The sequence below is a fragment of the Rhinolophus hipposideros genome (genome assembly GCF_964194185.1).
Source record: "Rhinolophus hipposideros genome assembly, chromosome: 23".
NCBI lineage: Eukaryota > Metazoa > Chordata > Mammalia > Chiroptera > Rhinolophidae > Rhinolophus > Rhinolophus hipposideros.
Window position 1 is genome coordinate 19,893,808 of NC_138069.1, and position 26,273 is coordinate 19,920,080.

Below are 26,273 nucleotides of genomic sequence, written 5' to 3' on the forward strand. Positions count from 1 at the left end.
CTGCTGATGGCACACAGCCACCCTCAGCCAAAGGCTATGTCCCCTCTCCACGTGTAGTCCACATCCAATGACTGGTGGATACGGAGGTCTTAAAGGCCTGGCCCCCTTCCCTCAATTCGAGGTGACTCTGAGAGGCATCCCATCTCCAGCTCCCCATGGGATCAGCGGAGACCTTCGTCACAGCTATGTCACAGTTCAATGTCACCTGCTGCCTAATCTTGCTTTCCTCACTCCCTCACAAGGGGTGTTCCTGAGTGTCCTCTCCAGTCACCCTCTGCTCACAAATCTCCATCTGAGTGTGTCCCCACAGCCAACTTGACCCCTTGTTTAATACACACAAAACCCAGATCACGTACTATTCTTACCCCCATCTTACTGATGAGGAAACAGAAACTCAAAAAGTTTTCAGTAATTTGCCTGAAGTTGTACAGCTATTAAGTAATGAGTCCAGGGAAAGAACAGAGGCATGCTATTCTGGTTTCTGGGACCACCCCCTTAACCGTCTTGCAATGCTCTCTCCACTAGTGTACATTTCAAGCTGTCTACCCACCTACCTTGGCCAGTCAAATCTTACCCTGGAGCAAAAAGGAAAGGAAATATTCCCTCTTTCCTCCTTCAAGGGCAAGTTCTGAAGACCAGAGGACAAACCTTAAGATGGAAAGACAGGGTTATGATGTATAATAATTATGCAGTAGGGTCTTAAGGAAGTCAAAGCTGGATCCGAGGGCCTGGGACACATGGTTCCAAAGTTCTCAGGGACTGGAGAGTAGGTTAGAGAGACCACGTGTCCATGCCCCCGGATTCAGCTTTGGCTTCCTTAAGACCCTAGTTCGTAATTATAATAATTAAAATGCGGGTTCCCACGTCCCTCACAGGAAGACTTTGATTTAACGGGACTCAAGTAATAAGCATCCAGATGATTCTCAGGATCAGGTGGGGCTGGGAAACACTGAGTCAGCCCCTAAGAGAAAGGAAGGGACTTCCTACTTGGGGTTTGGTCTGAGCCATGAGAGGGGGACACATCTCTAGAGGAGACAATAAACTGTATTTAGTACCAAAGTACACTGAACAAAATGTAACATTTCCTTGAGGTTTCAGAAGGTCCTTCAGATTCAGGCTGGCCATCACCACAAATGCTGCCACTGTCTTGGAAAGAAGAAGTGTTAATTAAAGGATCTTGACAGAAGGCCGAGAAGCATGGAGTGTTGGGTAAACCCAAGCAGCAAACTGTAGGACCAGGCACGCTGTCAGAATCAGGAGACCTGGGTTCTGATCACAGCTCTGCCAGTTATTCTCCTGGGTACTTCAGGCTAGTCACTTTCACCAAGAAGTAACTTAGACCTGAGAGCTCATGGGATTACAAGGCTGACTGGATGGTGCTTTCCACAACCAGCCACACACCAGAATTACTAAGAACCCACAAAAGCAAATACAGATTCCCAAGCCTTATCCAGACCGATTCAATCAGAATTTCCAGTGCTAGGGCCTGGAATCTATAGATTTATAATAATAATTTATGCAGTTCTGAAGCACAACTAGTTCATTTGTAAATGAACCAGAATTTGTACATGGCAGCGTGACACCACTTCCAAGATCCCTTCCAATTCTGCCAGTCTGGGAATTGATGAAATAGCTCTCCTTAATCGTGTCTAAAGATACGGTATGTACTGCAATCTTGTACTCTTAGAGCTACTCTCCTTTTAAAGAATTGGGGGTGAGGGGAAGAGGAGGAGGGGGCGAAACTACCAGTGGAATGAAATTTAACCTAAGACCAGAACTGTGCCAATTTCTGCTCTCATTCGTTCATCAACAGATCCAGCTAACAAATATTTATTATGTACCTACTATGTGCACTGGAGATTAAACGGTGAACAAACAAGACAAAGTCCCTGCTCTCATCGATCTTATAGTCTAGTGGATTTCCTTCCCCAGTTTCATTTTTGTTGTTGTTTCTACAAACCCCTGGACAATAATTAAATGTCCTCCTCCTACTTTCAGGAAGATGAAAAACTGCCATGTTAATTCTGTTTCAAGCTTCTGTCCGCAGAGTGGGCACATAAATCTAGATGGCATGTCTTTAAAACCAGAAAAGCACACTCCTTCCTTAGGAAGTATCTAAGTAAGCACTGGTGAACTCTTCCCATCTGTCTGAATTAGGAACCCACTACTTACGGAGCGGAACACTAATTGACATAAGTGAAGACTTTGAGGTTTGCCTTGGGAATTGAAAGACGTTATTTATTGAATCAATTATGTTCACAATGTGACAGTTGATTTTTCTTTCACTTTTTTCCACTCTCTCATACCACTTTAAGTCTTTTTAAGCAGAATAGTTAGAGATAGAAGGCGGAGAATGGGGGCAGAGAGAGACCTATAAAGTGAATTTAAAAAACTAACAGGGAGGCCAAACCATTATTTAGTACCTCTGTTTGGTAAAGAAGGACACAATCAAAGCCCAATCAATACAGTCCTTTCAAATAAAGTTCCAACGCTTGAAACTCAACCCCCAGGAGACTGGGCTTAAAGGGGCTAAATTTACACCACTTATAACACAATGATGCCTGAAATGCAGAACAAACATTATGTGGATCCACCTTTATAGATATGGCTTAAAAGCTTTTTGGACTGACAAACCATAAACCAGCTTGATTTTATTATTTCTTTCCCCTCTGAGAATTTACAAGGCTATCTTTCTCTACTTACCAACAGACAGGTAAGTGAGCTCTTTCAGTCTCATTTCCCTTCATACTCGAGCTGTGCTGGCCAAATGTATGCCCACAAAGGAGCCCCAGCGTCTTCCAGACTCAAAGCACTTCACAAATTCCCCCACTCTAAGAGTCTCTGATAGCTGATTAGTATGGAAAATGAAAAGCTTTTCTGAAGAGGAGGCGGAGTAAGTTAGAACTGAAGGTAGCTAAATCCAGACAGTATATTTACTTTGCTATCAAACTGATGCTTCTTTAAGAAGCTCTGTTTTACCTAGGAGGCCCCAAAGAGAGTAATATTAGACCTTATAAAAATTACAAAGTTCTAAAGCAGTTCCCAAAAGACACATCGATGGGGTACTCGTCACAAAAGAGAACGGCTCAATTATCACAATGGTATAAGATCGGTGAAAACAATGCCCACTGGAAACAATGCTTTCTTGTGGGTCACGGCTTTGGAGGAAGTACCCTCAATAGTATCGAGGTCCTTGTGTGTAAGAGACTGCAGCACTGATACAGTGAGCAATAAGCATGCATATAAGTAAGGCATGAAGCCTCTACTCGAGCGGTCACTGGTCTCTTGGGAGGAAACAGCAGAATGCAAAATAACTCAAAGGCAAGACAGCCTCTGAGCAGGGCTACCATGTTTAAAAGAAAACAGTGCAATGAAAGAAGAGAAGTCGAGACTAATCTCATGGGAAGAGAGGACTTGCAGAAGCCACTGGATGAGGAGGGATTTGAGTCAGATCCAACGTCTGGTTCATGAGTGTGACAAGATGAAGGGAAAGACCAAGCAAGCACAGGGAGGTGTAAGAAAAGACACGTGGGTGGGACAAAGTGTTCCTGTAGTTAGGCAGGTGCCTTCCTGAAGGGTGACAAAGTGGACTGGAAAGAGATGAGACTATTACATTTCCCATCTTTCCACCCGCCCCATTCTCCACCCTCCATGTACATACACCTTTCCTCCCACCTTAGGTCTGCTCTTTCCTGGAAGAGACAACAGCACCGAAAACATCCCTGCATTGCCACAGATGGCACAGTAATTATGCAATAACACTTTGAGAGAGACATAGGGTCAGGTCCAAGCTAGTTGTGAAACCTTCGGCATTTGGCTTATTTTCTAATCTTCAACCACGTCTTCTTCGAATAGAAACAATAATATGGGCTTCTCCTAGGAATTAGTCAAAATAATGCCTAATCTGGTTATCAAAGTACCTAGCTTCTAGTAAACACTCAGTAAGTAAGTACTTGTTCATCTAAATCTCTTTAGTGGTCATCTAATCCCACTAAAATGTAAGCCCCATAAGGCTGGGGGCCTTGTCAGTCTTATTCAAGATATATCCTCTAGAACAGGGGTGTCCAAACTTTTTTCAACGTTTTTCACCAAGGGCCATATGTGGTAAAATACACAAACAGCCGGGCCACTCTCTCAAGGTGAAGTACGTATTGCCTCACCTGGTTTATTTATGTAAACTAAATATATTTTTGGAATTTGCTGCGGGCCCATTAACAATGATCATGGGCCACAGTTTGGACACTCCTGCTCTAGAAGAACAATGCCTGGTACATAGAAAGCAACAGTAAATGAATGAATGAATGAATCTATCATCAGCTTACAAATCTACCACATTAGATGATACAGTGCTCAGAGGCAGGGAACAGAAGTTACTTACTTTTGAATCCTAATTGTCTAGTGCAGAATTTGGCACACAGTAGGTGCTCAAAGTTGATGTATTATAAGACAAAGTTGATGTATCAACTGACTGCGTCTGAATGCCAGGCTTATGATAAATTTGAATTTGGGAATTACAGTGCAATCCGCCCAATAGTTGGCGTTCTTGAAAGTAGGGTTGAAAAGGTGAGGATAACAAGAGCTGCCACAGGGAATGAAAGAACAAAAGAAGGAAAGAATAAAGAATGAAAGTATAAAAGATAAAAGGGAGGGTATGATGTGGAAAGAACTGACAGCAGTGGTGGGAACTTAAAACAGGCCCTGAAGAATCTGGGTTAGCCAAGGGTTTAGAAAGTAGGATGAGTTTGGATGCTACTGTTTGCATTATAAAACCACTCGCTTTTTGATAAAAAGTTGTGCATCAAGTTTACTTTTAAACATTCACCACCTTTTTGATTCCAATTTTTAAGGTTGACAGATCTTTTCATTTCCTTTATGAAGAATCATAAGGTATGAATAAAAGATAGAATAAGGATATATTACTCCCTTGCTTCAACCCTCCAGTAGTGCCCCATTGCTCTTATAATACAATCCACATCCTGTCATGGCTATTAGGCTCTGTTTCATCTGCTTCCAGTCCACTTCAACAGCAGTTCCCTCCATTTTTCCCCTCGGCACTCTACAGATACACAGGCCTGCTTTCTCTTCGTAGGACATGTTCAGTTCCTTGCTTTTCCACTCTCTGTTCCCTCTGGCAGGAACATACCCAGATCTTTCAGTGGCTGGCTAGCTTGTGGCAGTATTCAGCTCTCAATTCGCCTCCGCAGAGACTCCCCTAAAACCGAAGCGAGGCCACAGTCTGGATCACATGGCCAGGTCTTACTGTCTTTGTAGCATTCATCACTATAAATAACCATCCTGCTTTTTAAAATATTTTGTACTGTCTGTCACTGCTCCCCCAATAGAATGTAAGCTCCATGAGATAGAGAAAAACCTGGCCAGTGGGTGTTCTCTGTGGAAGGAGGGAGGGAGGGAGGGAGGGAGGGAGTTTTTACATCAAAAGGAAAAGAAGGACTACTAAAAACTTCTCCAGGAAATCTTTGGCCATAATAAAGCACCTACTAATCTGATGTTGTCGAACTCTTTTATATTTAGGACTTCCTCATCTATGAAACTGTGATAACAGCGAACAATATTAATAGTTAAAATTCATTGGCTAGTACTGTGTGCCAAGCACTGTGCTCAATACTTTACCTGTGTTGGCTCATTTCACCCTCCTATCTGCCTTAGAGGATTGTTATGTTTTTTTGGATAAGAACCGAGGCTCAGAGAAATTCAGCATCCAGACCAAAATCACACAATCACTAAGAAGCAGGGCTTTGAAGCAATCAGGAGTGCGACTCCAGGATCCAGGATATTACAACACTGGGGGGTGAGAGTTTTAAATGAGATGGCGGATGTGAAAATACCTATTATAATGTAGAATACATAGCAAGAACTTTTCTGCCCTTCCCTATCGATTATGTTCAAAAAGCCCGGTAAATTAAATTTTAGTCCTGTTCCCAAAGTAAATGGCATGAGTCTTAATATGTGAATCAGTATATCCTGATAGAATGTATGACTTCAATATAATTTTCCCACAGTGGCTAATAAACTCAAGTAAGATTCATTTTTATTTTGATAAGTAACCCAAAATCCTAAGGTGTAACTGCAGAACATTAAACTGATACAATAATTCAGATGTCATTGCTTCACATTGTAAAGCGTCCTCTCCTTACGAATGTTTAATTTCAATTTGTAGTGGAAAAGAATATATTCCAAAATAATAAAACCTAAAAATTGGAAAGGACATTATATTACTTAGTCCAGATCGGAAACTGTCAGCAAAGGATTGAAAGGGGCCCATCTGATTTAGAGAAGTGTCCTAGGATCAAATATCAGAATGAATGATCACAGAGCCATTTCCATATTGCCAACCTTCAAATCAACCCTGACCGGATGTGAACATTTTAGCGGCTATAAGGCATTTAGTCATTGGTGTTTTTGGTTTCACAAGGTTAATTCCCCCACTTCCAATATGAGTCAATTAGTCTACTTTCATTTTTAGTTTTTTAAAGTGTAACCTGTATATATAATTTAATTTTTCCTGAATTAGACTTCATGCAAAATACGGCTTGTTCACCAATCAAGGCCCGCCTCCCACCCGGTGCAACATCCCATCCGTGACATTTCACTGATTATCTCCTACCTGCTTAGAAACCCCCTCTGATGGGAGGCTTTCTACTCTTTATTCCATCGGTCTCAGTCCTAATTACAAGAGAATCTTCTTACACTGACACAGGGCTGTCTCTGTGCCTGGCCCCAAAAGGGCGCAATACCAACTCTTGCCCTCTTGACTAACAAAACTAAAAAACAACAATGTTCATATCGATGCCCTTTATCAGCCTTTGTTTTACTATTTATCAAATTTATGCTTAGCCATAATTTCCCCTTGTTTCTTCCCTATTCTGAGATAAAATGATCAGCAGTTTGCTTATATATTTCGTCGCTAAATTGCCACTAACAGAATAAGGAAGTCCAACTAGTATCCAGATAATAAATCCAATAGATGCCCAGATAAGTCTCCTTTTGTCTTTTATCTCTACCCTTCACCGTCCCCCAGATTCATTAATTTCTATAATTCAACGATCCTCTTTATATGTAGGGTTGGTCTACTCTGTCTTCATACAGGTGTTTCCTTTGAATAACATATAATTTTCCAAAGCCCTATTCAGTCAAAAACCCATCCCACCAAATCTCAACAACATTGAGGTTAATGATCATTTATTAAGGGCTTACTACATGCCAGTTTACCTACATCATCTCATTTAATCCTCTCAACAGTTCTAAGCTAAGATACTTTTACTCTCATCACTTCTGAGCAAGGAAACTGGGCCTCAGCGAGGTGAATAACTTGCTCAAAGTCACATGGCTAGTAAGTGGCCAAAATGCAATTTAAACGCGGATTTCTCCAACTCTTTCCACAATGAGTATGTACCTCACTGACTGTTTCTGTGCCTGTGCAATGGGTATAGGAAAAGAACAAGCACACGTCCTTGAAGGATGGCTCTGAGGACTCAGTGAGGCAACATGGAAAGCTAGTGACACACGGCAGACTTGGGTTAACTCTTACTTCCTATTCTCCCTGTGGCCTGAAAAGTGGCTACTGATTTCCTGATGGACCCAGACCTGGTGAGTGACCTCTCACAATGGGACTCCCGCAACAAGGCCTCCTCCATTCAGTTGGCGATCGGTAACCTAGAGAAAATGTCCGCTGGGGCTCACCTTGCGCTCATTCATAGTTCACAAAGCATACTTTACTTGTTCTTCACATCACCTCGAAGGGTCACTAATACTTCTGTTTAACAACATAGAGCCCAGCAGGCTAAACTAGCTTCCTCTAAGTTGCAGGGGTCCATCAGCAACAGAGACAGAATGAGAATCCGGGCCTGGGGAAGAACTCATTATTAAGAGGCTGCGGCCCCTACCAAGCTGTGCTGAGCACTTCACATGCTTTGTCTTCTTTAATCCTCACACCCAGCCTATGAGTCAGTGGTGTGAGGAGAAGAAGGCTCAGATAGGGTAAGAAACTTGGTCCAAGGCACCCAGCTAGTAAGTGCAAAATCCAGATTCAGACCCAGGTTTTTGTGACTCTGAGCCCTCAGTATACCACCTCCTTTTAAAAAAAGGTATATGTAGAGGGTTCTCATCTCAAATTATCACAGAATGACGTCACCTGAAGCATAGTCCTTCCTGCCATCCCAAAGTTATTTCCATCTACATCGGTGTGGTTTTAAGGTTATAAATTTAGGGGAGGAAGGGTGAGACTGAATCACTAGTGGCTCTTGAAATTGCCTTAAGAATACAAGCACCTCTCCACATCTCCAAATGCATTTCATTTTCTGTTGATACCAAGTGAAGTCAACAGCCCACCTCCTTGTGTCCAATTAATTTGCTAGAGCAGCTCACAGAACTCAGAGAAACACTGACCTGTGTTTACCAGTTTATTCAAGAATATAATAATGGATACAGATGAGCAGCCAGATAGAGAGACACACAGGACGAGGTCTGGGAGGTACAATGCATAGGAGCTTCTGTCCCGGGGGAGTTGGGGTGTGTCACCATCCCAATGTGGATGCCTTCACCCACCGGGAAGCTCTCCAAACCCCATACTAATGGGACTTCCATGGAGGCTTCATTACACAGGCATGATGAACTATGAACTCCATTTCCAGCCCTTCTCCCCTCTGTGGAGGATGAGGGTTGGGGCTGCAAATTCCAAGCTTCTAATCAGGGCTTGGTCTTGGCCCCCATCCAGAGCCCACCCAGAGTCACCTCATCACAACAAAAGATGCCCCTAGAGCTCTTATCACTCAGGAAATGACAAGGGCTTTAGGAGCTCTGTGTCAGAAATCGGGGCAGAAACCATCAGACATATTTTCTATTATCTCACAGAGAGATGGAAGAAACAGACCTCATAACGTAACTGATACTTTTTTAAAAGTTGCTTTACCATTCCAGTTGCTAACTAAATGGGGAGCATCACTGGTTAATGCCTGAAATCACAGCCTTTGTATTGTTTGGTCCCAGATACTCTTCCGTGGATTACTGACGCTCACATACAATATTCTAAATCTACCAGCTGTCTTGAAGGTTAAACAATCTAATGAAATTCTTCCATTCAATAACAAAATCCAAGGCTTATAAAAAATACTGGGTGTGCCAAAAAAATGTATACAAGTGGACACTTTGGTCAGCACTGCTCAAGCAGTAGTTCGCCATCATCAGAAGTGTCTGGACGGTGATGGTAGCCACTCTGAGCACCTCTTGTCATTGCAGAAGTCAACCGTGACTTGTATGTATCTTTCGTTATTGGTATATATTGAGTATTGCCATTTTAATACAGTTTTCCTTTCTTAAAATGTGCACACTTTTTTTTTGGCACCCTGTGTACATTCACATATCTTTCACTTGGAGAACTGCAAAGGTGTAATTCCTTTTAAATAACAAGCAATTCTGACTGTTGTTCTGAGATTGCTGCACAATCCTCCAGGCTGTGGCTGAGGGACAACCCAGATTCATAACTTGTTTGGAATTTGACCAACAAATTCAGGACCCCTGGGAAATAATTTGTGAGCATGCCTGAAGTATAAAGGGCTGAGCTGCTGGAAAAGTAAAACTGGGGTGGGTTGGGGTGGGGTGGGGTGATATGCAGCCTTAGTCATCGAGTCCTCAGACTATGCGTTTGAATTGGGGTTCTACCACTCCCCTCCTGTGTGATCTCAGGCAAGGCAACTCATCTCTCTGTGGCTCCTCAGCTATAAAACGGTGATAACAGTACCTACCCAGACAATTGCTGAGCAAATTGGAGGAGGTAAAGCATGTGATATACTGAGGATGTTGCCTAGGGCATAGAAAGTGTCCAATAAATATTACCTCTTATTGTTACCGTTCCTATTACCCCAATGGATAAAATGTTTCTCCACTTTTAAGACTATTTTTAAGATAATAAAATGAAAACATAAAGAAGTCTCACCACTTTTGGAAAATAATACAATAATATGTACATTTGTTCACTAATTCAATAAGTATGTATTGAGCACTCTGTACTAGGTACTGAGGAGAAACAGAAGCCTGTGGTTCAGTGAGGGAGACAAAGAATACATTCAAAGCATCATGAAAACAGTCACGTACTGAGAAGAGCACTTCAGGGAACCTTTTCTAAAGTAATAATACAAAATATGAAAGACTTTATGCATAAAAATGCTTCAGATGGTCTCAATTATAATGGGAAAACTTGGCAATAACTTCAACATGCAATACTAAAGAAACGGTCAAATCAGTTATTATATAACTACTTAATGAAATATTATGCAGTCATTAAAATGACAGCTTTGAAGTTTATGTAATTATTGTGAAAGTCATTTGTAATAAAATGTTACTTCAAAAAAAAGCAAGACATGAAATTGTACTTATACTGTAGTTATGGCTGTTTAAAATCTGCATATGAAAGACCAGAAGTAAACATGCCAATTTGAGTTACAATGGAGAGATAATTATCATTTATGTATTTATAGTGTGCAAGGTATTTTAAGCACTTTACAGTATTTCTGTTAATTCTCACACTCATAAGGTAGGTACTATTACTCACATTTCACCCAGACAGAGATAAAATTTGTACAGACCCTATGAGGGAGGGCACCGAGATTTAAACTAAGATTGGCTTGACCCCAAAGGCAGGCTCATTATAACCATATTTGTCTATAATGTCACAGCAGGAAAAATAAGTTTGGGCTTATAACTTCCTTGCATTTTTCTTTTTAAGTAACAACTGATCACTGACTGTGTGCCAAGTCCTAACCAAAGCATTTTATACATGTAACTCCGTTACTCTTCACACGTACTCTATGAAGTAGCTTCCAGTATTGCCCTCATTTTACAGATGAGGAAAGTGAGACTCAGAAAATCAGATGGCTTGCCCGAGGTCACACAGCTGATCAGCACAGGGTATTCTGCTGGTTTCAAAGAGAAAGAGGGCAAAAGAATATAACTGGCTTTCCTGGAAATATAAATATAAGTAAGTAGCACTTACTCAAAAACATTTTAAATACATTTTTTAAAATTTTGTTTAAAGACTGAGTCTTTTGGGAGGAGTGCAGCAGGATTTTGGGCTTTTTTTAATTATGAAATATTTCAAACATATCAAGAAGGACAGAGAATAGAAAAGCTAGTAGGTTTTAACAAGTGTTAATGTCTTTTAAAGTAACAAGACCTACATCTCTACCAAAGGCCACTGAGGAAGAAAAATTTTAATTATAGCCTTTAAATTCTTAAACTAGATGTCAATATGAAAGGAGTTAATTCAAAAAGCCACCATTTACCTTTACTAAGGAAATTCAGAGGAAAATAGAAAACAGCTTAGCTAGAATCTAAGGAAGAATGCTGGACAAGAAATAAAGGGTCAAATCCCAGGCAGTAAAAGGAATTAGAAAAAAAATGGAAAGTGACAAAGAAAGAGCGCTCCAGCAAACCTGGGTCCGTGAGACATCAAGCTTCTTTCTCCTTAACGGGAAGACATCCCATCATCCCCATCACCTTCCTGGGACTCAGCCTGGTGCCTCAAGTCCCACAAAAAGTGGGCATAACAACCAAAGAGGTCCATCAGCAAGAGATGATATTCTACAGTACAACAGGGAGATAGAATAAGAAGTCACCAGGCAAAGCGGGGAAAGACGATTACAGGAACAGCTCCAAGAGCATTTAATTAGCATGCTGCAGGACTTAGGCTCAAAACTGAAGTTTAACTATCAGATGTACCTTTTAAGAAATGAAATTACCTTTGCAATTCAAGTTGCTTTACCCAGAATTCTGTATTAACCCGATCTGAGATGCCTGAATGACATTTCCCCGGCTTTGCTGGTCAAATTAAGAGCCTCAATTCAGCACAAAAAGCCTAGCTGTATCCAAGCTCCATCCTACAACAGACTTGATCCACAAAAGATTTGTGCCTCAAATGTACAATCTGCAGATGCAGCCCCTATTTGTCTGGTATTTCAATGCAGCCTGTGCAGAGCTGCTTCAGTTTTCAATTCTGTGCCTTCCTTAGGTTTATATGAGGGACATGTAGACATATGGTGCACTATTTTCTCATTGTCTTTGTCTTTGAATTTAGCACAACAGAGAGCAAGAACAGGCTCAGAAAGTAACAGGTTGGTTGGAAATTCTACCCAGGACAGTGGGGAGAACATGGCTCCCAAATCTGTAAGGATATCACTGAGTATGAGGGTAGAAGAGCAATAGGAAAGCAAGTATCACAGTTAAGTGTTATGGAGACAAAGGCACTTTCAAGTGTCAACTTCAGAGCATATGTATACCCAGTACTGACAGAGACAAGTTATGCATTTGTTTTGTCTCCTCACCCAATTTTTTTTGGGGAAAGGGTCCTGTCCTGCATGTCAAGGGGTCAAAGATAACGACAGATTAGAGGGTCATCTCTGAAGTCAGAATACCTGAAATTCCAGCTCTGCCACTTACTGGCTGATGACCCTGTGCCAGTAATTTAATCTCTCTGTGCCTGCATTTCCTCATCTGTAAAAAGGTGAAGTGGGAATAACAACAGTCTCCCTTTAAGAGGGTTGTTGGGAGGACTGCATATTCATAAAACAGTGCAGTGCTTGACTCATGGTAAACACTCAATAAATTGTATTAGCTACTATTATTATTATATCTGGCTTTCTTCAGAGTTTCCAGAACAGTCTGTGTTTACAGACAGCATGGATTAAAAATGAGCCAACGTATCTATTATTAGGCACTAATATTCTGAAGGCACTTACGATACCTATAAATCTTTGTAGTATACCATTTAGTTAGCTCACATGAATAGGATTTTAAATGAAATTGTAACAACCTTACCACATGCTTACCATCCCCTCTGCCTAACAAGTATTTTGTAAAAGTATACTTCTTATTTTTAAATATTTTATTGCCACCCTAACACTTGACCATCTCCCTGTTACATGAATTATCTCTGACACTCTTGGATCTGTACTTAGTTTAAACTCCTGAATTTTTGTGCAGGCTTAACGACTACTTGTCAGATAATTTTTTAAAATCTTGGTATTTACACCTTGGAGGAAAGAAGGGGAGAGCTGAAAAAAAAAAAAAAAAAACCATACAATGTCAGAATTGAAAATGACCTCCTAGTCCAATCCCTGATTTTACACAAAGTGACAGTGGCATTCAGAGCAACTAGTCCAAGCAGTGTGGCCACCGGAATGTGGCCAAGGCAGGCCCAGAGCCTAGATTTCCTGATCCCTGGCTCGTTCGCTCCTCACTGCACTGTGCTGAGATACGACAACTGATTACTACTCAAATAATGACACCAAACACATCGAGGGCTCAGGAACCCATTTTCTGTCATTTCAAGTAAGAGCTTCACTTTCCAGGTTATGTCTCGTTTAACATAGAAGGCAAAGTCCCAGCATTTCAGCTGGCTGACTTAAGGGATTCCTGAAAGCTTCACCACTGAGCAGTCTATTACAACCCCAATGAATTCAAATGAGCCACTAAGGGATTTTGGATTCCTAAGTCTCACAGTCAAGATAAAGGCACTGATTTAAACTCAGGTGAAGGAACAAAAACCATGTCACTCACAGAATACTCATTTTCACTAAAATGTTTTCACTGCAAAGGCTACATTTCTCAGGACTAAAACTCTAATAATAACAGCAGAATGAGCTGAGCTGCTGGGGAGGGAATATGTAAGAGGAGGACAGCTCCAATTACTTAACTGATTTAGAAATAAATTGTTAAAAATCAGAATTCTTGGTAATATTCTCGCAGTATCTAATGAATAAATATCAAGGAAAGCAATCTATTTGAGTACTCAAGAGTGGAATTAAAAAGTAGTATCAACAGATACTGGAGGGACAGAATGTATTTCATCCATTCTTTCAAGTGGTTCAAGTAATGGAAAGAATCTTGCAAGAATTCATATAACCAAGCCAGAAATACAAGTCTCCAAAATACAGTCAGTAGAATATTCCACTGGTGTTCTTATGTCGTATTTGTGACTTTTATTTATTGTTACGAATGAGTTTTATTTGCTCTTTGCCTCTACCTTGGAATCACTGGGTCTTGAAATGCCCATTCCTTTTCAGGGTTTTGACTACCATGCACATGTGTACACTCTTTAATTTACTGCTAAGGGACTGAGCAGCTCAGGGCAACTAGTGCAGGGGAACACAATTCAAAAGCTGGGAGGAGGACTGAGGTCAAATAACTAGCTAATGACTGAAGCATTAATTTTCAATGTCTTTGGACAGGACTCAGAAGACTGGAGCTAACAATGTCATTTCTTCTTCACAACAATCCTATGAGGGTAGAATAATTAGCCCAGCTTTCCTAATGACAAATGAAAGTTCTAAGATGTTAAGTCATTCATTCAAGTCATACAGCAAGAAAACTGGTAACACCCAGAGCCAGCGTGTAGTGGAAGCTATAAATTGGCAGAATTCTTTTAGAAGGAAATTTGGCAATATGCATTAAAGGTCTTAAAAATGGGCTTTGACCTAGGAAGATACCAGAAACATACACAAGTATTTATATTCATAGATTTACCACAATATTATTTATAATAGCAAAAAAATAGCAACCAACAATAAGAGCTATTATGCCAATGGAATATTATGAAGGCATCAAAAATGATGTTTTCCAGGAACATGTAATAACCCAGAAAAATTTCACAATATGTCCACAAATGACAACATTGGGCTAAATGAACAGAATGATCCCACTTTTGTGTGTGTGTTTTTTTTTTTAAAAAGCTATACATACACATATATATACAAATATACACAAAGACACACGGAAGGGTCAATCCTAAAATGTTATAAGTGAACATACTGAATATTAAAATTATGGAATTAAAAACTGGTAAAAAATGTTTTTTTAAAGAAACAACATAAATTTGACCTATACTGCTCCTATAGCTAAAATTTCTGTTTAGATCAGTATTTAAAAGGCAACTTATTTATAAAAAATACATACTTCTTATCAGAGAACTTCTCTATTTAAAATTTTATTTTTCAGTTACAGTTGACATTCAATATTACATTAGTTTCAGGTGTACAACATAGTGATTAAACATTTATATAACTTATGAAGTGATCACCCTGATAATTCTAATATCCACCTGGCACCATACATAGTTTTTACAAAATTATTAACTATATTCCTTATGCTGTACTTTACATCCTCGTGACTATTTTGTGACTGCCAATTTGTACTTCTTAATCCCTTCATCTTTTCACCCAGCCCCTCAAACCCCTTCCACCTGGCAACCATCAGTTTGAGAGAACTTGTCTTAATGCTAATAATTACTGGAGTTTTTCTATGTGCCAGGCATGTTTCATGTATGTGCCCTCATTTCATCCTTAAAGTAACCCTGTGAAGTAGGATGATTATCACTTCATTTCAGAGATGAGACAATTGAGGGTCTAAGATGTGAAGCTTGACACCTGCAATGTGAGAAAACCAGATCACGGACCAAGAGGGATTTCTCTATTCAATCCCTAGGTTAAACACATAATCAAAACCTTGTTTCACATGACATCATCTTTCTAAAGGCAGAACATAGTATAGTAGGCTTTTAGCATATGATGTTTGGTATATGATTATTAGGATGTCTATAATTTGCTTCAAAATATTTCCGCACATGCAGTATAATATTATGGCGCATGTTATTATAGTTCAAGTTACGCACCAAGTACAGTCAGTTCCCCTAAAGCACTCCTCACACTTCAGGGGTTGGCAATGAACGTTCTAATCAGCAGCCTCACTCTCCAGAAACTTCAGTTACCTTTATCCATGACAACACCAGAGGCTTTTATAATTAGCCTAAGGAATGTGAAAACTGTGAATTTTCACTAGTGACATCAGTGGTTTGCTGAGCAGCACAATGGATGTTAGAAATGGACTGTCAGAAAAAGTAGAGAACCATATGATTTCACTGATATGTGGTACTGTCGTGCAGGGCGTCATGCGGGGTCTCAGCTCCCGCTCCCCACTTAAGAACGCAGGACATGGTGAGGCCAAAAAGGAACACCCACGGAGCCACGGATAGGAGAGTCATACCACTGTAGTCTCGCTGGAGGCTGGGTTGGAGACACAGGAAGCAGGAGCCGCACTATCCGCAACCCGCTGTCCACTTCTCTGCCAACCAACCCCACTTGCTAACTGCAGTCCACGCTCTGCAGTCCCAATCCTCACTCTGCCCCTTGCTAGCTTAGCCACGGCAGTTATATCAGATGGCCAACTAGTCACAGCTGATGACCATCTACTACCCAAGCCAGCACCTTTCCATGTGAGGCCGAGAGCTTGGAAACTGCTCTCTGGGACTCTGACCCCACAGGTATATAAACCAAAAACAACAAAAGAACAAGACAAACAACTGAAAGAACAAAAACTCATAGACATAGACAATAGTTTAGGGGTTATCAGAGGATAAGGAGAGAGGCAGGAGGGGGGCTCTAGAAGAGGGTAAATGGGGTCTAATACATGGTGATGGAAAGAGAACTGACTCTGGGGGGTGAACACACAATGTGAGATATAGATAATGTAGTACAGAATTGTACACCTAAAATCTATGTGACTTTACTAACAATTGTCGCCCCAATAAACTTTAAAGAAAAAAAGAAAGGATTAGCTCAAAATTCTAGAGATACTCCCATCCCTGCACAATCAAGGTGTAACACTATCTAGCAAGCCCTTCACCTGCCAACTTTAGGGGTGACAGCCTTAGTTTATGTCTACAGGATCCCATGGTCAGCCACTGGAGCAGAAGATTCTGGCTGCCTGACGCTGTCTGTAAAATAGCTGCATCTTGCCTTTGGAATATCGTCCGCTCTGCCTTCAGTGAACAGTTCACGCAATTCGTGGTCAGAGTAACAAAAGGACAGAGACTTCATGGAATTTACATAACAGGTAAACTATTTGGTGCCTACTTGTACATAAAGGACTAATAAAATATCTGTTATGTGTTGCAGATCTTTTTTTATAAGCTGGTAGGGAGGCTGTGAGGGTGTAGCTGACCCTCACCAACTACTATCCTGTTCTCGATATGAACCAAAAAGAAGTTAACAGTTGTACATCAACTCAGCATACAAATCGGCCTGGTCAGGATGACAGGCAGTTCTGACGTGGCTCCCAGGGATCCCTGCCTCCTAGCATTTATGCCGTTGTGTATATATAAATACACACACACACACACACACACACACAAACATGTATAGTATCTTATGTCCCAGGCAATTACCTTCCACTATTAAAATGAATCTTTGTAAGGCTCAAATAAGAACATGCCACGTTCAGATCTCTTTAGCTGTGGCATGTCTAGGCCAGACTTTCTCAAAACGATGTTCAAATTATTTGACCTGCTCACATTGTTTCAGTGACAAATATTTCACATGCTGTTGCGTTCGATCTTTCTCTGCGCCAGCTCCCGATCGACACAATAAGAATAATGATGGAACTAATAATGGGGCCTTGCCGGGAAATAACAAATTATTTTATCATACATTGAAAATGTATTTCACAAACTTAAAAACTAGAAAATCCCTCAATGCGAGTGCATAATGAGCGCTCTGCATGTTCGCAGCATTCGTAGTTATCTCTAAGGACGCAGGCAACTGGGCGAAAAGAGGACACTTGCATCGCAAAACTGCTAGCACCCCTGTTATCCTCTGAGCCTCTCCCAGAAAAGCAAACTGTGGGATTTACAAGAACCACATGGGAGTTCACCAGAAACTGCTTTTGATTTGGGTTCGGAATTTTGTTGGGAGCGGGGGCGGCAAGGGGGGAAAAGAAGAACTGGAGTGTTTTGTTTTGATTTGGAAAGATGCAGGCAAAAATTCCAAAAGATAGTTATACCCAATGCAGTATAAAGCATGCTTTCTCAATGGGGGCATTATCAAAACAAGGTGACAGTTTCTTCATGGGAGTGAAAAATATCTTACACTTTTTGTGTATAAAGCAAAGACATAATACAATATATAAAAAGGCAATCAGTATATGGTATTATAAGTTCATGGTGGGAGGGTAAGTTAGGGGGAAAAAATGTCTAAAAAGGCTCCGTGGGGGCTGGTGATAATGGAAAAAAGGTTGAGCAACACTGGCCTAAGAAATGCCTACCCCAAACTGGGAGCTGGTGCAAAGCCACACCTGCCACAGGGACTATCCTGATCTCTGTTACCTTCCCTGAGGATCCCTGAGGTCATCAGACTTGCCTCTGGCCTGGGTTCCTCCCAGCTCTGCTTCACAGTTGGCCATTCCCCAGCTGCAGAAATGTGTACGAGGCCTTTCATGTATCCCAGGCTGCCACCAATCCCTATTTTCCTTCAGCTCTTTCTCTCTGTTTCCTTGATCTGTTTTTGAATGTGCTTGCCTACCTCGAGGCATGTTAAAATCCGCATTTGGCATCTAGTGTGCTACTTGTCTGTGGTGGCACCTTTTCAACACTTCCAACCTATCTTCCGTTGGCCATCTTGGGTCAAAACTGTCCACCAGGAAAATAAAAATAAATAAAATTTAAAAAAAAACAACTGTCCACCAGGACATGAAATCAGGACAAAGAGTCAGACTATGGAAGAGTCAAAAGACAGGTGGGTGCCTCTCAGACTGAGGAAAGCGCTGCATGGCACGCCCAATAGTGTCACCGGCCGAGGATGTGGTGTATACAACACTCACTCTTCTGTACAGACATGAGAAAAAGACACAGGAATGGTACGTGCCATTGCTGTCTTGGACAAAAATAGATACCTACCTCAAAAGCAAACTTTGAAGCAGTTCCTCAAAAATTAAACATAGAATTACCATGTCATCCAGCAAAAGAACTGAAACAGAGACTTGAATATTACCATATTCATATTACCATGTTCATAGCAGCATTATTCACAACAGCCAAAAGGTGGAAGCAACCCAAGTGTCCATCGATGGATGAAAGGATAAATAAAATGTGGCACACAATAGAATATTATTCAGACTTAAAAAGAAAGGAAATTATGATACATGCTACAACGTGGGTAAACCTTGAAAACATGATGCTAAGTGAAATAAGCCAGTCAGAAGCACAAATATTGCATGATTCCTCTTATGTGAAGTACCCGGAGTAGTCAAATTCATAGAGACAAAAAAACACAACGGCGGTTGCCAGGAGTTGGGAGGAGAGAGGAAGAGGGAGTTAGTATTCAATGGCTACCGAGTCTCTATTCAGGAAGATGAAAGAGTTCTGGAGATGACGGTGGTGATGGCTGCGCAACACTGAATGTACTTCATGACAGAATTGTACACTTAGAAATGGTTAAAATGATAAATTTCATGTAATGTATATTTTACCACGATAAAAAATTTTAATATACTTTTTAATATTCTCTTTTAATATAAAGACAGCTTCAAAATACTAAATAGCAAAACAACAAATCCATAGCCCACGAGAAAGCAGAAACAAGCATATGTCATTACAGTAAAAATGGCAGAAACGCCAGCTAAACACGCCCTCCACCTGTGTGGCCTTATGGCATTGAGGCCAGCTGGAGTCTGGGTAAGAACAGAGGCTGGCCCTGTGACCCAAAAGGAGGATGCTCTGTAACCACTCAGAGGTCCTTTCAAGCGAGTGTCATGGCCCCTCCCTCCTCTGGCCCATCCCAAGTTCTTTCCTTGTAACTGAGTTCCCGGATTCTGCATCCCCCATCCTTACTGTACACACCACACCTTCGCTCCGGCTCTATTAATCAGCACACTCATCTTGCCCCATACCAGTGGTTTGGGTGCAGAGCCCACAATGTGACCGTGTGGTGTAGTCATCAAAAGCACACTCTGGACGGTCCGACACCTTGGGTTCAAATCCCAGGTTCATTACTCACTCATTCTGGGACCTTGAGAAAAATGTTTGCCACTTGCGATCTCACGTTCCCTGTTTGGAAAATGGGAACAACAGCTACTAGATCTCAAAGAGTTGTTTGGATAAGTAAATAAGGTAATGAAATGCATCCCAATCACAGTGCGTGGTATCTAGGAACCTCTCATGAGCACCAGCTGTTTTTTAATACCCTTTTTAGCACCGATCATAGGACTGAACACTAAACACCAAGTGGGCAGTAAACAGCAATAAAGTTTCAGCATCAGCATATGTTTGTTTATTCATTACCCGACATGCTCTCCACCCTGAGCTAGATGTCTGGGGGGTTGAGCTGTATAAGGCACAGTCTCTACTCTTGTGAATTCTATCTTATTCCTACTTGTGTCTCCGGCCTCCCACGCAATGCCTGGGGCTCAGAGTTGGCGCCCAAAGTGGAACTGAACTTCTGAGATTAAAATCTAGTAGTGTGTTCACACGAATTTGAGGGGGTAAAAACAAAACAAAACAAAACACATATAACTTTCAAAAAAAAAGTATGAAAAAGAAGCATGTGAGTAGGATTTTTTTCATTCTTAAAAACAAAGAGAATATCTTATGTATAGTTGACTTGTGTTCTTCAATATACTGAAAGTTTTCATACACAGCTTTCTCAAAAACAAACCCTGGGAATGCATTAAGATTCCCATTTTGTGGATGAATAAACTTAGGATCAGAGGGGTGAAATGACTTGTGTCAGATCACAAAGACAATGAATGGGCTTTCGTGGGCTGTAAATTCAGAAATGCTTCTATTTCAAGGGCCTATCTGTAGACTTGAGTATGAAGGGGAAATCCCCATTCTCCTGCCCACAAGCTTGCATTCCAAGAGGAACCTGGGGTCCAAGTGAAGTATGAAAGTCAGCATTTGTGTCACAAAGGCCCCTGAATTGCAAGTCTCTTCTGAGTGGCTAAAAGGAGAAAAGCAATTGGACAAACCCCCAGAGACACAGAAATACAAGTGACCTTAGCTTGAGGGTCCAAACCTAAGGCCAGCTTTGAACTTACAAACAGAAATATAAACTTTGAAAGCATCTAGTTTTGCTGTTTCTGGGGGGGCAAAAAAATAGGTATCAGACCCCATCATTAAACACCCTCAGAGATAAAGTCCTAAAGTGAAAATAAGTCACCTAAAACACTCTCATGGTGACTTCCACAGAAGTCATCTACACAGGCTCAGCTGTGAAGGTTTTATCAGGAAATCAGCCTGATACCGGAAAATATCCCCACTTGGATAAAAGGTAAATGACACTGAAGCACGAGTGGCTCCTAAAATTGAAAAGCTAACTAATTAAACTAAGGCTCTTTTTAAAATAGTAGTTGGAAAAAGCAAAAGCTAGCAGAAAAAAAATATATATTCTTACTTCTGAGCATCATAAGTGAGAACACAGAGATTCCCCACTTTAAAAATTTAAAGTCACCGGATGATTTCCAATAGTATTCATTGGAAACCAACTGTGGGCCTCACTGCATTCTAACTCCTTTCTACTCATTTCCACATCAATGTTCAGAGCACTGTCCAAGGTACTCTGGGGTGGAGGAAATTGGGATTAGGATTAACAAAAGCCCCCCCCCTTTTTTTTTTTATCAAGAGCATAGAAGCTACTGTGAGGACATGCCAGAAATCCTTGGGAATACAGATATTCCCACTCTTCAAAAGTTCACAGTATGCTACTTCTGGTAAAGTGGCATGCAGTAAGACTCACTGGCCAAAGATGGGGATTTCAGTCCAGACTCTACCCTTTGCTAGACCTGTGATCTTGAGGAGATTCATTGAGCCCACACTTAACACAGTGTCTAGAACAAAGCAGGTGCTCAGTACATATTTGTAAAAGGAAGAAAGGCAGGCAAGCAGCCATCAACGCATTGGGTGCATTTATCTCTTCAAGACCTTTCTCATCAATAAAATGGTACTAATAATGTCTACACATCTGACAGGATCTTAAACACTATCTGGTGAAAAGTCATTAATAGGTTCAGATTGATGGACCGGTCAAATACAGACCCATTTAGATTCATCAAACACTATCTATTTATCTAAAGCAAGAGTTGGCAAACTATAGCCCACAGGCTAAATCCAGACCACCACCTGTGTTTGCAAGGTCTATGAGAAAAGAATGGTTTTTACAAATAAACATTTACAACCAATTTGATGGTAGGTAAAACTAGCTTTTTACCCCAATTTGGCTAAATGTTAATCTCCCCCCCAAAAAAAGAATTCCACTCTTCTAAGTATTAGATCCTCAGTAGATCTGTGTTAAAAAACAAACAAACAAACAAACACTGTACTTTATTACATTTTTAATTTTGTCAAAAAAACTAGCAAATTTGTTTCTTTTGTTATAAAGTAGCTACGTAACATTTCAATTTTGCTTCTTGGCCCACACAGTCTGACATATTAACATATTAACTGGCTCTTTACAGAAAGAGTTTGCCACTCCTGATGCAAACAATATACAAGAAGTCAATTCAGTCAGGGACATGACAAGAAAATTATTTTTCTCATCAGCACCATTATATTTAGAGTGCAATTTTGCAGAACACGGGGGTTTTTACAAATGCGTATTTTGCAATATAATAGAAAAACCTGCAATAATGTACAAGTGAGTGATAGTCAGATCTTCCAGAGGCTCAACTACCCGCTTTTAGCCCAGGTTTAAACAGGCGGGGCCAGTCTGGATATGTGCTCATCTGGGCCAGGAACACATCGTTAATCTTGACACTATGGAGTACAGTACAATACCAAACACTCATTCTCACCCTCAGCCTTCCAGACTAATGCATCATGGTCCAGGTTCATTCTTGAACCTAGATCTGCAACATGAGAACAAAGGTCCATTACCCAGAAAATCTCTGGGGTCATAACAATAGTTCCTTAGACCAGACATTAACCTATCCCACAGAACAAAACTAGGTAACATATACATAAGTCCTGAGTAAATCCCGGGAATAAGTGATTCTGCTCATAATAGCAATAACAACATGATAAAATAAAACATTATAAATAAAATAGTAATTTAAAAACCACTTCAGAACACCTGCAGATAAAGAAGCATAAGGAATAGACTTTGCTCTAGGCAAGAAATTAGGACACATCAATCCCATGTGTAAAATCATAACAGACAGAATACACAGAATTGCTCTACTTAAAAGAGGGTAGATGGGACCTTAGAACTCCAAAGTGGCTTCTGAATCACTTTCCTGGAAGCCTAACCTCTCACAAGTACAGAGTTTGGAAACCACAATAGGCAATCAGGAGTTCTGGATTTCTGTGTCTTCCTCATCCATAATATCAGGACAGTAACAGCTATTTCAAAAGTTTGGGAGCATTAAATGAGATAATAAACAAAAATTCTTTTTACAATGAGTAGCACATAGTAAGCACTCAATAAATATTACCTATTACATTTTTTATTAAATAGTTGCCATATTATGTATACTGTAAATATAATTATTCATTCTGATTATTTCTCTTAATTAGAGTATAAGTATTCTCCATATTATCACATACTCTTTATTGTTATATTTTTAATTTAACAGGTCATAAATGGCACTTTAGTTTTGCTTTGATTTGGATTTATATAATAATTAGTGAGGGTAATCACTGTTGCATATATTTGTTTCTTAATTGTACTTTTTTCTTAAGTCTGTTCATGAGCCTTATTCAAGAACTCAGTGGGAATATCAATGGTTTCTTAAAATTACTGTTGGTTCCAAGTGGGAACAAGCTTACCTTCTGGGCTCCCTGTCTTAAGAATGCGCTGGCAAAAGTTTCCAAAATACAGTTGAGAAAGCCAGCCCCTGTGATTGAAATCCTGCCTCTTTGAATAAACTCCGTCCTGCAAAAAACAAAAACATACATCTTTAATGTAATTCTACATTTGGATATTTAAACCACAGGGATTTCCAACAGCATAATTACCACGTACAATTAACACAAAATAATACTCACAATAATTCAATAATTGCCTGTTATAATAAAAGACTTTGTCAAAAAGAGACTTATAGCTTATATTAGCTGTACACAATATTATATGTCAATTATATCTCAATAAACCTGGGAAGAAGAGAAAACATATCAGTGCATTACTCTAGTAACTGCAGAACACAGGATTTCTAGTCATACCTAGTAAATAATTCCATGATAGGAAAGTCAAAGACCTTTAAAGATTGCTCTATTTGACCCACAATGAGCAAATTTAACTAATTCTAAATAACTTTGTGTGTGTGTGTGTGTGTGTGTGTGTGTGTATCCAGTGTGTGTATGCATATATGAGCACTTTCACTGACACTAAGTAAAATAGTTTGAGAAAATTATGGATCCAAAAAGCTATGATTTTGGTAAGTATAGTTATCATAACCTCTTCATTAGACTTTCTCTCTAATCCTCTATAATCAGTAGCATGATTTAGATCATGCACACAGAAAAACAAAGACTTCAGAACACTTCTCTGTTTCCCCACCCCCCTACACACACACACACACACGAGTTATCCCAGCCTATCTGACATAAATAGCCTAAGCGAATAGTCTAAGTAATGCAGCTTCCATGTCTTTGATTTAAGCCTATTTAAAACAATTTGCTCGTGTAAAACATATCCTAGTGACACTAATCTTTCCTGTCTTTATTCCAGAGTAGAGTAGAATTTAACAGTGGTTTTAACATTTAGAAACGAATAGTTAGGCAGTCTTACATCCTTGGGAGAGGTGAACTCTTCAGTCCTCAAGGCAACTGTAGGTGAGTGATAAATGTCTCTCTAACATAATATTCTAAACAATATTTATTTTTCCAACTTTAGGGCAAAGTAAGTGCTCACCAAAGCACTCTCAGGGTTTGCCCACTTATCAGAGAATAACAGGACAATAAAGTGGGGTCATGGCCTTGCCACCAACAAGATGAGAGTTCATCCTATTATATTTTAAGACTGCCAGAGAAGAGAGAGCAGTAAAAGAGATCCGAGATGGCGGAGTAGATAAACACTGTGCCTGCATCCTTCCCTGAGCACAGTAAAATTACAGCTAAATTATAAAACAATCAACCTAGAGAACCATGTGAAGTCTAGCTGGACAGAAGCCCTACAGCTAAAAATATAAAGAAGCCATGATGAGACTGGCAGGAGGGGCGGAGATACGGAATGGGTTCCAAACCTCCGAGTGGCAGTTGAGAATCAGGAGGGATACCTCAGCAGTGGAGGTTCCCCCCAGACGAATGAGGGACCCCAGACCCCCACACCAAGTTCCCCAGCCCAGAGTACTGGCGCCAGAAAGAGAAGCCCCTACAACATCTGGCTGTGAAAAACAGTGGTGGGGATTCCAACTGTTCAGGTTGGAAGGCTGTGGGAAACTCAAATGTCCTTTTATAAGGCCAGTGCACAGACTGACTTGCACAGACTCAGGCACTCACCTTGGGCTTCAGAGGAGGGACAGTGACTCGGGGGGCCTCAGAGACATATGGGGACAGACGGAAGTGTGTGGCATCAAGGGAAGGACTGGAGGACAGTCGGCATTTTCCCAAACAGGGGTCTGCCTCTTATGCAACCAGCAGGCAGACACCATCTTTTCTACACTGAGCCCTCCCCCATGGGCCAAATCTGAATCTGATTGGCCTGGTGAGTCCGCTGCTCTGCCCTGCCCACTCAGCTGGAACCCCATCCCACCCAGCTTGCCAGAGGCACTTTCTCTAGGAGCAGCCAGCCCCTCCCGCATTGCACTCTTCCTTGGAAAACAAAGTCCACAGACCCCAGCAGGCAGCAACTAACCTCAGTGTGCTAAGACTATTGCTGAGTCACTCCAGGCTCAGCACTGGCACCAAACCAGCGTCTATATTAACCTGGTGACCACAACTCTTCCCACTCCAGTGACTCCCTGAGACCCTGTCTCACCCAACTCGTGTACCACATGAGGCTTTACCAGTGGTTGGACCTTAAGGGAGTCAGCAGGTGGCAACAGTCCTCCAGGTATCCTGGCTTTTTGAGGAATTCCCCCAGGCATGGTATTGGTGGCAGCCGTCCTCGGTCCGCAGGGTGGCCTCTCCCATGCGCCTCCAGATTCAGCACAGATCGCAAACAACTGTGGTTCGCTCTGTAGCTCCTACCAGGTAGCCCCCCAGCCAGTCACAGGCAGCGGCTGACCTTGGCCTACACCAGAGCCCTTCCCAAGAGGCCCCAGAACCGACATACTTGGCGGTGGACTTCAGGCCACAGAGCGCACCACCCAATTAACCCCATAAGCAGCACACACAAAGGGCAGTCTCAACAGGCACCAGAGCCACTGGGGTGAATCCCACTCAGTGTGGTAAGCCTCCTGCACAGCCGCCCATCAGCTGTGGACATGGCAAAACCCCACAGCCAGTCAGCTGAGGGTCAATCCCAGAAACTGATGAGCCGACAGCAATCAAGGCTCAACTA

At 41.1% G+C, this 26,273-nt stretch overlaps 1 protein-coding gene across 2 annotated transcripts in view; it reads right to left on the bottom strand.

The window, feature by feature from the left end:
* PRELID2 (PRELI domain containing 2) overlaps nt 1–26,273 on the bottom strand; it is a 62,316-nt gene that overhangs the window by 9,547 nt on the left and 26,496 nt on the right. Inside the window, exons 5-6 of one of the 2 annotated variants that reach the window (XM_081035486.1) lie at nt 23,600–23,705; nt 22,152–22,680 (exon numbers count right to left, since the gene is read on the bottom strand). In XM_081035486.1, the coding sequence (XP_080891612.1) occupies nt 22,675–22,680; nt 23,600–23,705 (112 nt within the window). In that variant the 3' untranslated portion in view covers nt 22,152–22,674. Of the gene's footprint in view, nt 1–22,151; nt 22,681–23,599; nt 23,706–26,273 lie in introns of those variants that run through there. The other variant, XM_081035485.1, reaches the window with a different exon arrangement.